Below are 13,518 nucleotides of genomic sequence, written 5' to 3' on the forward strand. Positions count from 1 at the left end.
GAAAATCTATATAAAATGTTTTGTAGGTTGCATTTACCACCGGCAAGACTAGCAAAGATGTTTAAAAACATATCCACCAAATGTTGGAAATGTAACCAGATACAGGGCACATATTATCATATGTGGTGGACATGTGCAAAAGCAGAAAGATATTGGACGAAAATACGTACGTGGCAGGGGTGGGTTGTTACTGGCATAACTGCCAGTTTGGCACACAAATTTTTTTGTTCCACACACGTGCATCTACACCTAAAAAGGTCTGTGCATGCACAGAACATTAGAAGAAGGGGGGGGAATTACATTTCTGCAATGGAGATTGTTCTGCACATGCGGAGAACCAAAAATCAAGATGGCGCCACCAATAATAGAACTGGCTCGGGTGCGTGAGCAGCCGAGTTACTACCTACTCGGCTGAACTGGGCTGACCCAGTAGGAACCCATCTCTGGTAGAGAAAAACGTTAAAGCAGCACATAAGTGTCAGGCCTGCAATCAGTTCCTTTTGGGATCTTTGGCCTGCCACACTAATATTCTATTCTACTATGCTGTTTCATTAGTGGGGAATTGGGAGGGGCAATAGTAAGGAGTAGAATGTGTTGTTGTCAAAATAAAATTCCTTTCTAGAATCCAAGGTCATCCTTTGTCTCTACACCTCTGTGCCTGACCGGAACTGGATGGGTGGAACTGCCAGCATGGCAGTGGAAGATTGGACCATGTGATGGACTTGTGGGTGTGGGGGGGCAAGATCTTGAACTTTCAACTGGGTGGGGAAAACCAGGAAGCTTTCAGATTCAAGTTTCCCCAGATGTGCCAACATGACTCTCTTAATAAATTGGAACTTAGAGCCGTGGCACGACAAAACCGCGGTCCACTAAAGCGCGCCCGATTAAAGCGCGTACCTGACGTCATCAGCAGCACGACAAATACGACCGCGGAGAAAAAAGGGTGCTTTAAAAAGCGCTTTTAAAGCAAGCCGATTCACGTAAAGGTAAGGGTTAGGTTTAGGGTTAGGGTTAGGGTTACGTTAAGGGTTAGGGTTAGGTTTAGGGTTACGTTAAGCGTTAGGGTTAGGTTTAGGGTTAGGTTAAGGGTTAGCGTTAGGTTTAGCGTTAGGTTAAGGGTTAGGTTTAGGGTTAGGTTTAGGGTTAGGTTAAGGGTTAGGTTTAGGGTTAGGTTTAGGGTTAGGTTTGGGGGGGTTAGGGTAAGGTTTTCGCGTTAATTTTAACTTTACCGCTCACAGCGTGATGTTTTCGTCGCGCTGTGATGACGTCAGGTACGCACTTTCGTCGAGCGCGCTTTAGTCTACCGCGGTTTTGTGGTGGAACCCTTAGAGCAATACTTTGCCTTGAACTCTGATTAAATTTTGAATGTTATTTGGAACCCTGACAATAAGACTATAAGCCAGAAATATTTCTGTTAGGCATAGTACAAGAAAAATACGATAAAGGGAATATATATTGAATATTACATGTCTTGACGGTAGCAAGAATTGCATATGCACAACACTGGAAAAACTAGGAATCGCCCATAGAAGAAGATGAATTTATTTATTTTTTTAAAAAAAGAACTAGATTGTGCAGAAATGGATAGGTTGACATTAAACGACACACTGGTAGAGATTGCTTATTGAAAAAGTCTTCCATTGTTGTGGTCCTTTGCTTTCTGAAGGCCGACAACCTCGTGTGTGGGCAAACTCTCTGAACTGATGCAATGGAAGAGAACTATGAGAACACTGTGGCACATAAAGACCTCCCTTGGTTGTTTTCCCCTTCTTCTGCCTTGAAACTCTGCCCACTGACAGATTGCATCAACTCTCCACTGACACCACTGACCTTTTGGCAAGTTGAAGAAATGTCAATTTGTCATGGTAGGCCTGTCACCAAAAGGGCTGAACTGGTGACGTGGAAAGGTTTGTATGCTTTCGACTCACTCTCTGAGCAATGGAAATATGTTGTGATTCTGAAGCATGCCGATTCCAAAATGACTATCCAATGACCTGGCTTCCCAGGACCCGTGAGCAACTTGATGTGCTTTTAAATAGTCCGAAAGATTTCTGTTTTTAGAAACAGGGGGATAAAGTTGGGCATTGAAGAGTTTATTTCATATTTCTGGATTTTTAACGTAGGATTAAAATAGTTGATGTAGGATTAACAATGGTTGACAACAAGTATGCCATTGTTATTTAAGCCAGTGTTTTTCAACCACTGTGCCGCGGCACACTAGTGTGCCGTGACATAGTGTAAGGTGTGCCGTGGGAAAATTACTTTATATATAGTCAATATAGGCACAGAGTTAAAAAAATTTAACATTTTCTAATGGTGGTGTGCCTCGTGATTTTTTTCATGAAAAAAGTTTGCCTTTGCACAAAAAAGGTTGAAAAACACTGATTTAAGCATGTGCTTAAATCTGAAGAGCTGCAGAAAACGGCGGCATCTGGTTGACCTTATCTAGGTTCAGAAGTGAAACTTGGGTCACACTGGATGGGAGACCATCAAGAAATGCCAGGGATGTAGACTAGGTTGGGAATAGAAGAAGACAACAGAAATTACTTCTGGCAAGCTACCCATGATGTCATCAAGACTCAGCCTGAAAATTTCATCCATACCTAAGCATGTAAAAGATGGAGGCGATATATCAAGAAAGCTAAAAGTTCAGCTTGGTTTTTTTTCTCCCAATAGAAGTTGGCTTTATTTATTCTGTTCTAATTTTTTCAGTGTTAGTTACTGAAAGATCTTCCACAATAGGAGTGTCATTTATTCAGGCAATAAAATAAAGACACATACACCTACACCTAAAGACAGTCCTAAAGACTAAATGTATTTAAAAAAAAATTAATTCAAATGTGCAAAGAGAACCAGATTGGTGTAGTGGTGAAGGTACTAGTCTAGAAACCAGGAGTTCCATAAGTTCTAGTTCTGTTTTAGTAATGAAAGTTGACTGATGACTTTGGGCCAGTCCCTCTCCCTCAACCAAACTCACCTCACAGTTGTTATGACGGGGGAAATAAATATGTTCACTGCCTTTGGACAAAATCACCATCAGTTAATTGCAAAGGGCAGCTTTGCTTGGAACACTTTACATCAGTGTTTCTCAACCTTGGTGACTTTAAGTCCTGTGGACTTCAACTCCCAGAATCCCCCAGCCAGCACAGCTGGCTGGGGAATTCTGGGAGTTGAAGCCCACAGGACTTAAAGACGCCAAGGTTGAGAAACATTGTTTTACATGCTGTGATCAGGGGTGGGTTCCGGCTTGTGTTACTACCAGTTTGCTTAGGGGCGCGCTGCGGGCACACACGCTCTTCACGTGTGCGCTTGATGCGTGCTATGCACGCATGCCCAGTAGTTTAAAAATTGCTTCTGCGCATGCGCAGGAGCAAAAAAACAAGATGGCGGTGACCATGGTGCCGCCAATAGAACCGGTTCGGTGGTATGTCCGGCCGAGTTATTACCTACTCGGCCAAACCGGTCCGAATCGGTAGGAACCCATCTCTGGCTGTCATTGTACCTTTAACACCCAACATCTACTTATTGACTGGGTACTGCCTATCATAATGTAAACTCAATGTCAGGGTTCCAAATAGCATCCAAAAGTAAATCAGAGTCCAAGGCAAAGTAAATCGTTCTAAACTTGACTGTAAAAAAAGTATGATTTCTGTAATAGAGTTTTCCAAGTCTGGAATGCCCTACCTGGTTCAGTTGTCTCAGCTACACATTTTCACAGTTTCAGTCACAAATTGACTTCCGTGGGCCTTACTTCATACCTAAGTGGTGAGTAGAGGAGTTGTGCATAAGTGCACTAACGTGCCTATATTGTCCCTGTCCTTGCATTTTTATTCCCTTACTCCTGTTCTTGTTTTTGTTTGACAAATACTAACAAATAAATAAATGAAATAAATAATAATTATAAAACAATAGAGGCAGAGGCTAATCTCAAGTCAAAAAAACTGCCGAAGAAGAAAATCGACTGATTATGTAAAAGACAGTCAAGTACAATTACTGAAGTTAAAGTTAAAAATTAGAACTTCAGGTAACAGAATATCAATATCAACATAACATAATAAAAACACGAACAGAATGCTGGAAAGGAAAGCTTTACATGATCAGGATCTACAAAAGATGTTTGGAATGTTGTTTATTTAATTTGTATGCCCGCCCCACTCCCAAGGGACTCGGGGCGGCTAACAACCAAAGATCAAGGAGAAAATGGATAAAAATGAAACCTAGCAATGCCTTAAAAACTGGAAATGCTAAAAAAAAGAAAGAAACTGAAGAAACTTAATTTTGCCTGTCCAAGAAGTAACATAATCAGGACCAGTGCTGAAAAATCATCAAATGAATCAAAGTGCAAATTGTAGGAAGAAGCAGAAGAAAAAGTAGATCATATCTTGAGCTCATGCAGGAAGATCCACACAGATTACAAACAACGGCATGACACGGTCACAAAAACGAGTCCTGAAACATTTCTAAAAATTATCATGTACTAGCCATGAAAAATTGGTTGAAATATACTGTTGGAAAAGTAGTTGAAAATGAGCAGGTTGAAATATTGTGGGTTCTCCAGAGACAAATGGATAAAGAAGAAAGCATGAATAACTGGGGTGGCACTACCAGAACCAGTGCTGTAGAACAGAAGAGAAAGAATTCCCTGATGGCGAAGCTATGGCACGCGTGCCAAGGGTGGCACACAGAGGCTCCTCTATGGGCATGCGAGCCGTTGCCCCAGCTCAGCTCCACCGTACATGTGCATGCGCCTCCTGCTGGCCAGCTGATTTTTGGTTTGCACGGACATGCACAGGGGCAGGGAAGTCGCACATGCATGTGTGAGGGTGGAGGGGACACGGGAGAATGCAGGGAGGCTTACTAGGACCAAAATAGGGCGCAGGGGGTTGCATGCTCATGGATTGGGGGAGCGCAACTGGGCCGTGCATACATTTGTGGGGGCAAGGGGGAGTCATGCACGCATGCGCAGGAGAGGGGGACGCAGGGGGTGTCGCACACGCATTGCATTATGGGTGTGGGTATGCACGCATGCTGTCACAGGTGTGTGCACACAGTTTTGATGACAAACACGTTAGCCATCACTGTCCTAGGTTCTTGGGAAGAAGTCAATGTGAATGAAGGACAATACCAGCTAAAGAACTAAAATTTGTGATTTTTACATCGTTGCATATAGTAATAATGATTTTCAAGATCCTTTCATATTAGCTTTCCTTGTACAATCACCACATCACAATGTGTACGTGAGATCCAAAGGTCAAAATTTTCCAGATCAATTATAATTTCATGGCAGACTTGATTCTCTTGTTCTCACTCCCCCATCACCTTAAAAAAAAAATTAAAAAGCGCAGCAAGGAATGTAGAAAGTAAAGTTTGCTAAGTTGAAGCAGGCTTGGCACTCTGGCTGGTCCAAATGTGAGACTCGCAGAGCGGAAAAAAATGACGGAAGAATGAATATGTGCCACCAGATGGAAAGAGAAGGTGAAAGCTGTTCACCACCACCGCTCCTCACACACCCTCCCAATACTATCCTGCTCCTTGTCTGTACAATTTCTCTTTTATTTTCCGTCTCTCCATTTAAAAAAACACCGTGAATGAAGTTAAAGAGGACTTTTTCAGGGTTTTTTTCTGCTGAGCTTGCAAAAAACAACAACATGCATGCAGAAAATGATTGCTGGATCCAACTCCTATTTATCTTGTTTCTTTCATTGCTAAATTGCGATAACACCTTTCTGTGCATGGCAATATTCTACTAAGATAGTTCAGTAGCCTGTTAAACCTTAGATGAGGTAAAGGTAAAGGTTCCCCTCGCACATATGTGCTAGTCGTTCCCGACTCTAGGGGGCGATGCTCATCTCCGTTTCAAAGCCAAAGAGCCAGCGCTGTCTGAAGATGTCTCCGTGGTCATGCGGCCGGCATGACTAAACGCAGAAGGGGCACAGAAAGCTGTTACCTTCCCACCAAAGGTGGTCCCTATTTTTTTGCTTGCATTTTAAAGTGCTTTCGAACTGCTAGGTTGGCAGAAGCTGGGACAAGTAACAGGATCTCACTCCGTTATACGGCGCTAGGGATTTAAACCACTGAACTGCCAACCTTCTGATCAACAAGCTCAGCATCTTAGCTACTGAGGCACCGCATCCCTTTGGTAAACCTTCGTTTAGTTAAGTCATTCAAGATTGTTTAAAGGACCATGAAAACTTAGGAATGAGAAATCATAGTTCCGAGAATCAGAATAGAGCTGGAAGGGACCAGGAAGGTCTTCTAGTCTAGCCCCTGCTCAAGCAAGAGATCCTACTACAATTCTAAAGTTCTTTGAGCTGAAGTGGCGCAGTGGTTAGAGTGCAGCACTGCAGGCTACTTCAGCTGACTGCAGTTCTGCAGTTCGGCTGTTCAAATCTCACCGGCTCAGGGTTGACTCAGCCTTCCATCCTTCCGAGGTGGGTAAAATGAGGACCCGGATTGTTGTTGGGGGCAATATGCTGACTCTGTAAACCGCTTAGAGAGGGCTGAAAGCCCTATGAAGCGGTATATAAGTCTAACTGCAATTGCTATTGCTATTGCTTTAAAAAGAAGTAAAATATATAATCCAGGTAATCCCAGAATTGCAAGCAACCTTTTTTCTCTAAACTCTTCCTAATCCCAAAGCAATAAGGAGTTCATTCTGTCCAGAGTTGAGAAACTGCGAAGTAGGAAAAAGCCATTGCTTCAATAAAGGACATTGAATAGATTCCATATCAGGTTTCTCTTTCCAGCTGTCTACTGATCTATGCTATTATCAGGACCTTCCACGCCTGCCCTCTTTCTATAATTAGGTTAGCAGCTATGGTTAATCTGGGCCATTTTTCAAAACCAGATTTCCTCAACAGCAGTAGCCGTCAATCAGCAGTTTGAATGGCTCACATTCTTTCAGGACATGTTGGAATCCAGTACATTGAAGTCCCTGGAGTTGCATCTTCCCAAAGACACGTTACAGAAATAAAAGATTTTCTTACCTTCGGCGTAGCATTTTTCTCTGCTGCTTGGCTTCCTTCTGACGGACCAGTAATCCATTTGCCTACCAACCCGTCCCTTGGTTGGCTTCCTTGACCATGAAACAAAGCATCCTTGTCGGCAACATTGGTTAACCCCAAGGTGGTCTTTCCTTGTCCGTGAAGCAACGTGACTGAACCTGGGTGATTTGTTTCCCTCTGAACTGTATGAAGTTTGGAGTTGTGAAGCGGTTTAGGAGGTAGCGCCTTGGAAGGATCTTCTGAAGAATGGGGCAGACCGGACTTCCCTTGCATCGTTTTCTTCCCCACCTGGATCACTCGCCGAGACTTGATTTCCCCTGAGAAGCTTTTGCATTCTGCTGTATCTTGTCTGCCCGCTGTTGCTGAAGAAACATCTAAGTGTCGTGAAGGTGATTTCATTGCTGAAGTTCCATTTTCTATGCCTTGTAATCCGAAAGGAGAAACATGGCAACTTGGGCAACTGTGGCCATGATTTTCTTCTCCTGTTCTGGAATAATTCTTTTTGATCACCAGTTCTTTCTGCTTTTCTTTGATTTTCATACCGGGATTCATATTCTGCCGTTGTCCAACGGTAAGAGTCATTCCTGTTTGCAAAGTTGATGGTCTGTACGCCGTCAAGTTGCTCCCGACAGCTACCTCTTTGGACTTTGACGGATGTCTTCTGAAGCCAATGGTGGTCTCCATAGGCATAGTGTTATCTGATACTTGACACAGGCGAGGCATTTCACCGAGGAAGTAAGAACACCCATCACAATCAGTACTCGGAATTAGCTCATCCTCCTCGTCATCGCTTTCCAACAGAAACTTCAGCTTTGTCTCCCAATCCTCATGGATCTCCTCCGTCGTCGCATCAGAAGATTCAGTGCCTTCAAGGAAGTCATTCTGAAAACCCTCAGTGACTTCAATAAAGTTTCCATCCAGTTGAGGCTCAATGCCACTATCTACCGAAAAAGAGGAATTCTCTGCTAAGTAGAACTTATCTTCTAGAGGGACCCTTGTGTGACTCTCAGACAGTATGTCCTTTTTCAAAACTTTGCCGAGGCTACCCTTTTCACATGTCTTGGCATATTCGGTTGTTTGACAAGCAGTTAAAGCTTTAGCATTAAAGCAACAGCTGTCCGTGCGCTCAGGAATCTGACTTGCTAGCGTGGAATCTACTTGTGAGCTGTCAAATCCATCTACCTTGCCTTCAATAAAATCCCAACATTCTTCAACACCATCATAAATAAAAAGATCAGAGACACTTTGGGTTCTCCTCGGAATAAAACTGTCATTTCTCTTCAGAGAGGGTACATTGTTATTTTCCATTTTTTCCCCTTTGAGCAATTAGCGTTTTTGTAAGCTAATTTTGTAGGGAAAGTGTCATGTTTACAGAAGACTGTTGTTCCTATGGGTTTTTTCGTTCATAGTCCAAAGGATTCTGGTTCTGGAAAATTTAATCAGAAAAATCATGGGTTAGTCACGAGCATTCTTTAAGAGCTAAAGCTTTTATAATTTTTGTACCTTTATTTCAGTTTTCAATATGATGACTCTCGCCAAGCTAGATTTGATATTCTTCAGATTCTCTTGAAGTAAGTTTAGGAAAGCTTAAAGAATTGTTTTTTCTAGCCAAACACACCAGCTTGATGCTTGCACACCTCTAGATTTTAAAATACATAGAACATTAAATGCTAATCTTTACTTAGATTTATAGGCCCTCCAATTCCATCCATGTAATAGCTATAAGGTAAAAGTTCCCCTCGCACTTATGTGCTAGTCATTCCCGACTCTAGGGGGCAGTGCTCTTCTCTGTTTCAAAGCCAAAGAACCAGCGCTGTCTGAAGATGTCTCCATGACCACGTGGCCGGCATGACTAAACGCCAAAGGTGCACAAAACGCTGTTACCTTCCCACCAAAGTTGATTCCTATTTTTCCACTTACATTTTTACATGCATTCAAACTGCTAGGTTGGCAGAAGCTGGGACAAGTAAGGGGAGCTCACTCCGTTACACGGCACTAGGGATTCGAACTGCCAAACTGCTGACCTTTCTGATTGACAAGTTCAGCATTTAGTCACTGAGCCACCGCATCCCTCTAGTCTTTACTATTAATCTTTACTATTAGATATATAGGCCCTCAATTCCATCCACGTAATAGTAATATCAAAGACTTAATATACATTCATTTAACAGAGGCATGTTTTAATGTAGGACTGCAGTGTTCCAAATAAGAGGCATCTTTGACTATCAAATGACAAAAGTTCGACCATTTAATATAAGACAGTACTCTGAGATACAGAATCTAATCTATGACGTAAATCAAATACCAGAGGAGGGAGAATAGATCAAGTAAGCAGGATGTTCTTTAGAGCACAGATGACTCCAGGATTACCTGCAGAAGTTTTATGTGGTTATAAAAGTTAAGACCAGTCCTGGTGGATCTTCCCAAAGGCTTAGGCCAGTATTTGGTTTCATAGGGCAGCTGGTCAAACATCCCTGGACCACTCACATGCAGGAGATAGATAGAGACATACCCCTCTTCTGCCATTGTTGCCCTGTGGCTGCCATTTGAAGGCCAGTTCCACGGTGGCTCAGTGGCTAAGATGCTGAACTTGTCGATCAGAAAGGCTGGCAGTTTGGGAGTTCGAATCCCTAGCGCTGCGTAATGGAGTGAATGCAAGTAGAAAAATAGGAACCAACTTTGGTGAGATGGTAACAGCGTTCCGTGCACCTTTGGTGTCTTCGGACAGCGCTGGCTCTTCGGCTTTGAAACGGAGATGAGCACCGCCCCCTACAGTCAGGAATGACTAGCATATATGTGCAAAGGGAACCTTTACCTTTACCTTACCATCCCAAAGTGCTTTATAGCAGTCTCTGGGTGCTTCACAATGTCAGCCTATTGCACCCAACAATCTGGGTCCTCATTTTACCGACCTCGGAAGGATGGACGGCTGAGTCAACCTTTAACCCCATCAGGATCGAACTCAAGGCTGTGGGCAGAGTTCACCTGCAATTCTGCAGTTTAACCACTAAGTCACCAGGACTCAGTAAATGCTAATACTACTTTATTATAAGGTTCCAGAATCATGAAAGTCCAAAGCTGCCTCTGTGGCTATATTTTCATGACAACTAGTTATTTTGGAAATGCTTATTCAAATTACATTTCTGCCTTGGATTTCCTCCTGTTGCTCATGGTTATTTCCACTGTCCACTTCACACACATACCCCAAGTGTTATGCAGCTCAATTTAGAGCTTTCTAATTTCTTTTTTTATTATTATTTCTAACCTTTCCCCCACCCATATCCTTATTTGCTGACCTAACTCCAAGTCAGCCAAGAAAAATATGCCTGAATCTAATTCCAACAAATATAGAGAAACCCATAAATGGTGCGGTGGCCTAGAGGTGGAGTTCTTGCCTCACAATCAGGAGGCTGTCAGTTCAATCCTAGGTAGAGGCAGGTATTTCTCTCTCTGGGCACAATGAGAATTGATCTGCTGAATTAAATTCCACATTGGCGACAGGAAGGGCATCCGGCCACTCTGCTCCATTCAGTTGCCCAGACTCCACCCCACAAGGGATTATGGGGTCATAAAAAGGAGATGATAGAGAAAACCATAAATGTATTCCTCAATATCACATTTCAATAATATCCAATTATACAATATTTTACAGCCTTACCATAACCCCACACAGATCTGTTGCATAACAAAATGTGGCTTGTTTATTTTGCTTTTAGCATGGTGTCAGAGCCCATTATGGCATAGCATTCATAGGCTTAATAAAATGTTCTGCCCCCCCCCCCTCCGTCCGGTAATGAACACAGACACAGGTTTAGCTGTTTGCCACTCTTCATTCACAGCAATTATAATCCTATTGGCTGAAAGCCCAGATACGATTCACTGGCAAGACGTTGGCAGCAACCCAGACTCCAACAGACATGGGAACACAAGGCAGACCAGACAAGGAGTTCTCCAGATTACTACGAACGGTTGTGTCCTGCAAAAGGACTCCTCCCAAAGTCTCTTCTTATATACTCTCTTGGGAGGGGCCAAGCCACAACCACCTGCGCTTGATTATCTCTTATGAGCCTGTCTCCATAACTGCTGCCTCTGTTTCTCCACCCTCCATTGCCTGGTGTCAGGGACAAACTCCCTTTGATCTTCCCCACTGCTCCATGCCTCAGGCGCCTCCTGGTGGCCAACCAGCCTCTCTGGTCCCTGCTCTGAGTCTGAACCCTGCCCAGGGTCCTCCACATCTTCCATAGCAGACTCATAGGGGTCCTCGCTATCGGAGTTCATAGGCAGCTCCAATGGCTCCTGCTGGGCCACAACAATAAACCATAGCTAAAAATTCCAACTTAGCTTATTTGAATTTACATCTTTGCATTGTTTTCTTACTCAACATGTGAGACACATGTTGAGTAAGAAAACTATAATTCCACCTTCTATGGCCTAATCATGTTTTAAATTTATTCAGAAATAAGTCTTGTAATGTCCAATGGTCAGTTAGGTTGCAGTCCTAATGCACAATTTGTTGGAATAAATCCCACTGAAGGACTTGAAGAACTAGAAAAATATAGTGAGGAGTTACAAAGGTATTGGGGAGTTTGGAGATTAAATTCTATGGACAATGGGCAAAGGAACTGGTGGAGGGGAGACATGTTATCAGTCTTCAGATAACTGAATGGGAAGAATAAAATTATGGAAAAACTCCTGAGGATAGAACAACAGATGAAAGCTGTACTAAGGGAGATCCAAATAAGGAGAATTTCCTGACTGAAAACTATTAAACTGTGGAATGCTTTGCTTCCTGGTGTCATGGATTTTCTGTCTCTGGAAATTTTTAAGCCAAAATTGGACAGCCATTTGGCTAGGATGATAAGAGATTTCCCCCTGGGCAGAAGGAGTAGTGGGTTGCACATTTTGTTATCACCGATTCAACCCGCCATCACGTGGCTCCTTCACATGCATGTGTGCGCGAAGCGGGCCCATATGCGCTTTCTGTGCACATGCTTTGCTCACATATGTGCCTTGCGCACATGCGCCCGGCCTAAATAATGCGCCTAACTAGGACAGCATAGAGATGGGGCGGGTGTGCAGGTGGGGGTTGGGGAGGCCCATCCACTATTTCCGCTACTGGTTCGGGTGAACCGGTCCGAACTACCTGAATACCAGCTCTGGGCAGGAGACTAGACCAGTGTTGGGTTACGACCGGTATGCCATGGTACGAGCATACCGGTGCCTGCCGGAAGCACCAGGTACCATTCCAGTAAGGTGCTTCAGAGGGCCCACCCGCCCGCCGTCCATCCTTACCTGTATTTGAGCTCTTCAGGGCTTCCGCGTATGCGCACAGAGCTTACGGAGCCTGTGTGACGCTCCGACGAGCAGCTGGAGTGTCACGGAGGCATCGCGTAGCGTCACAGATGATAAGTACATGTGCGCGCATTCATGTGGTGGGCGCTGGGCTCCGTTGCACCGTACCAGCTGCAACTGAATCCGGAACCCACCACTGGACTGGACTAACAGACTTCCAAGGTTTCTTCTAATCCTATGTTCTAGGGAGGATTACTTCAGCATAAACGTTCATAGGATCATATTGTCAAGGATTTGTGTTTTATAGACAAGTTTCCAGTTTTAGGTTCATTTCTTAGAAATGCTGCAAAAATGAAGACAGTGGCAATAAGATACTTAGGTCATAAAACTGATTATCTCCTTGAATTTCATATGTGGAAATATCTTCCTGGCTTTTTTTTCTTTTTTTACTGATCTCTTGCTTATTCTTAAATCAAATTATCTGTGGTTTAAGTTTGCCTGGAAACCTGTAAAAGAGAAAAACTGCTTTTCCATATTCACAGGCAGAGGTGGTATTCAGCCAGTTGTGACAGGTTCTGGAGAACCGGTAGTGGAAATTTTGAGAGTGGGGAGGGAATGGGGATTTTGCAGTATCCTTCTTCTGCAACACCCACAGAACGGGTAGTAAAAAAAAATTGAATCCCACCACTGTTCACAGGGAAATATTTTTAAACATTAGCTTCTTCCTGAGGAAGCAACACAATTCAATTCAAGCTTTATTACCTGAGAATATCAGAGAATGGGTTTTATATTCAGGCTGTCTTCAGCTGGAAATGAAGAACAGAAAATGATCAGAGCAGTTGCAAATCCACACATTCCATTGTGAATAAATCTGGGGCCTTTGATGTATGTTTGAACAATCCTAATCAATCCATAGATATGGGAAACATCCACAAATTATTCTGACCTATGTTCAGTAATAAGCATGCTAAGAGTCATATCTATGGTGTATTTCACAGGTGATATGACATTTATGGAGAATAAGGAAGTTTATATTGATGGAGATATGCAGAAACTTCACCCCCGGCTTTGTTTAACAATCACTATTGGGACTAGCGGCTCCATCCTTAGGCAAAATAGTCACTAAGTGGAAAATCACATGATTGTGCTTATCTTTTCCCTACCCCCTGCACCTTGGAATGCTCACTCCAGTGCTGAGACAATTAGCAAAAAAGAGAATTAA

General features: G+C 43.2%; 1 protein-coding gene across 1 annotated transcript in view; it reads right to left on the bottom strand.

Moving 5' to 3' along the window:
- ALPK2 (alpha kinase 2) overlaps positions 1 to 13,518 on the bottom strand; it is an 89,886-nt gene that overhangs the window by 50,391 nt on the left and 25,977 nt on the right. Inside the window, exons 2-3 of the mRNA XM_087715364.1 lie at positions 13,059 to 13,102; positions 6,987 to 8,430 (exon numbers count right to left, since the gene is read on the bottom strand). Of these exons, the coding sequence (XP_087571490.1) occupies positions 6,987 to 8,312 (1,326 nt within the window). The 5' untranslated portion in view covers positions 8,313 to 8,430; positions 13,059 to 13,102. The remainder of the gene's footprint in view (positions 1 to 6,986; positions 8,431 to 13,058; positions 13,103 to 13,518) is intronic.

This window comes from Thamnophis sirtalis, unplaced genomic scaffold (assembly GCF_051295495.1).
Source record: "Thamnophis sirtalis isolate CommonGarterSnake01/CBP01778 unplaced genomic scaffold, rThaSir2_p1.2 scaffold_5, whole genome shotgun sequence".
In the NCBI taxonomy this organism is placed as follows: Eukaryota; Metazoa; Chordata; class Lepidosauria; order Squamata; family Natricidae; genus Thamnophis; species Thamnophis sirtalis.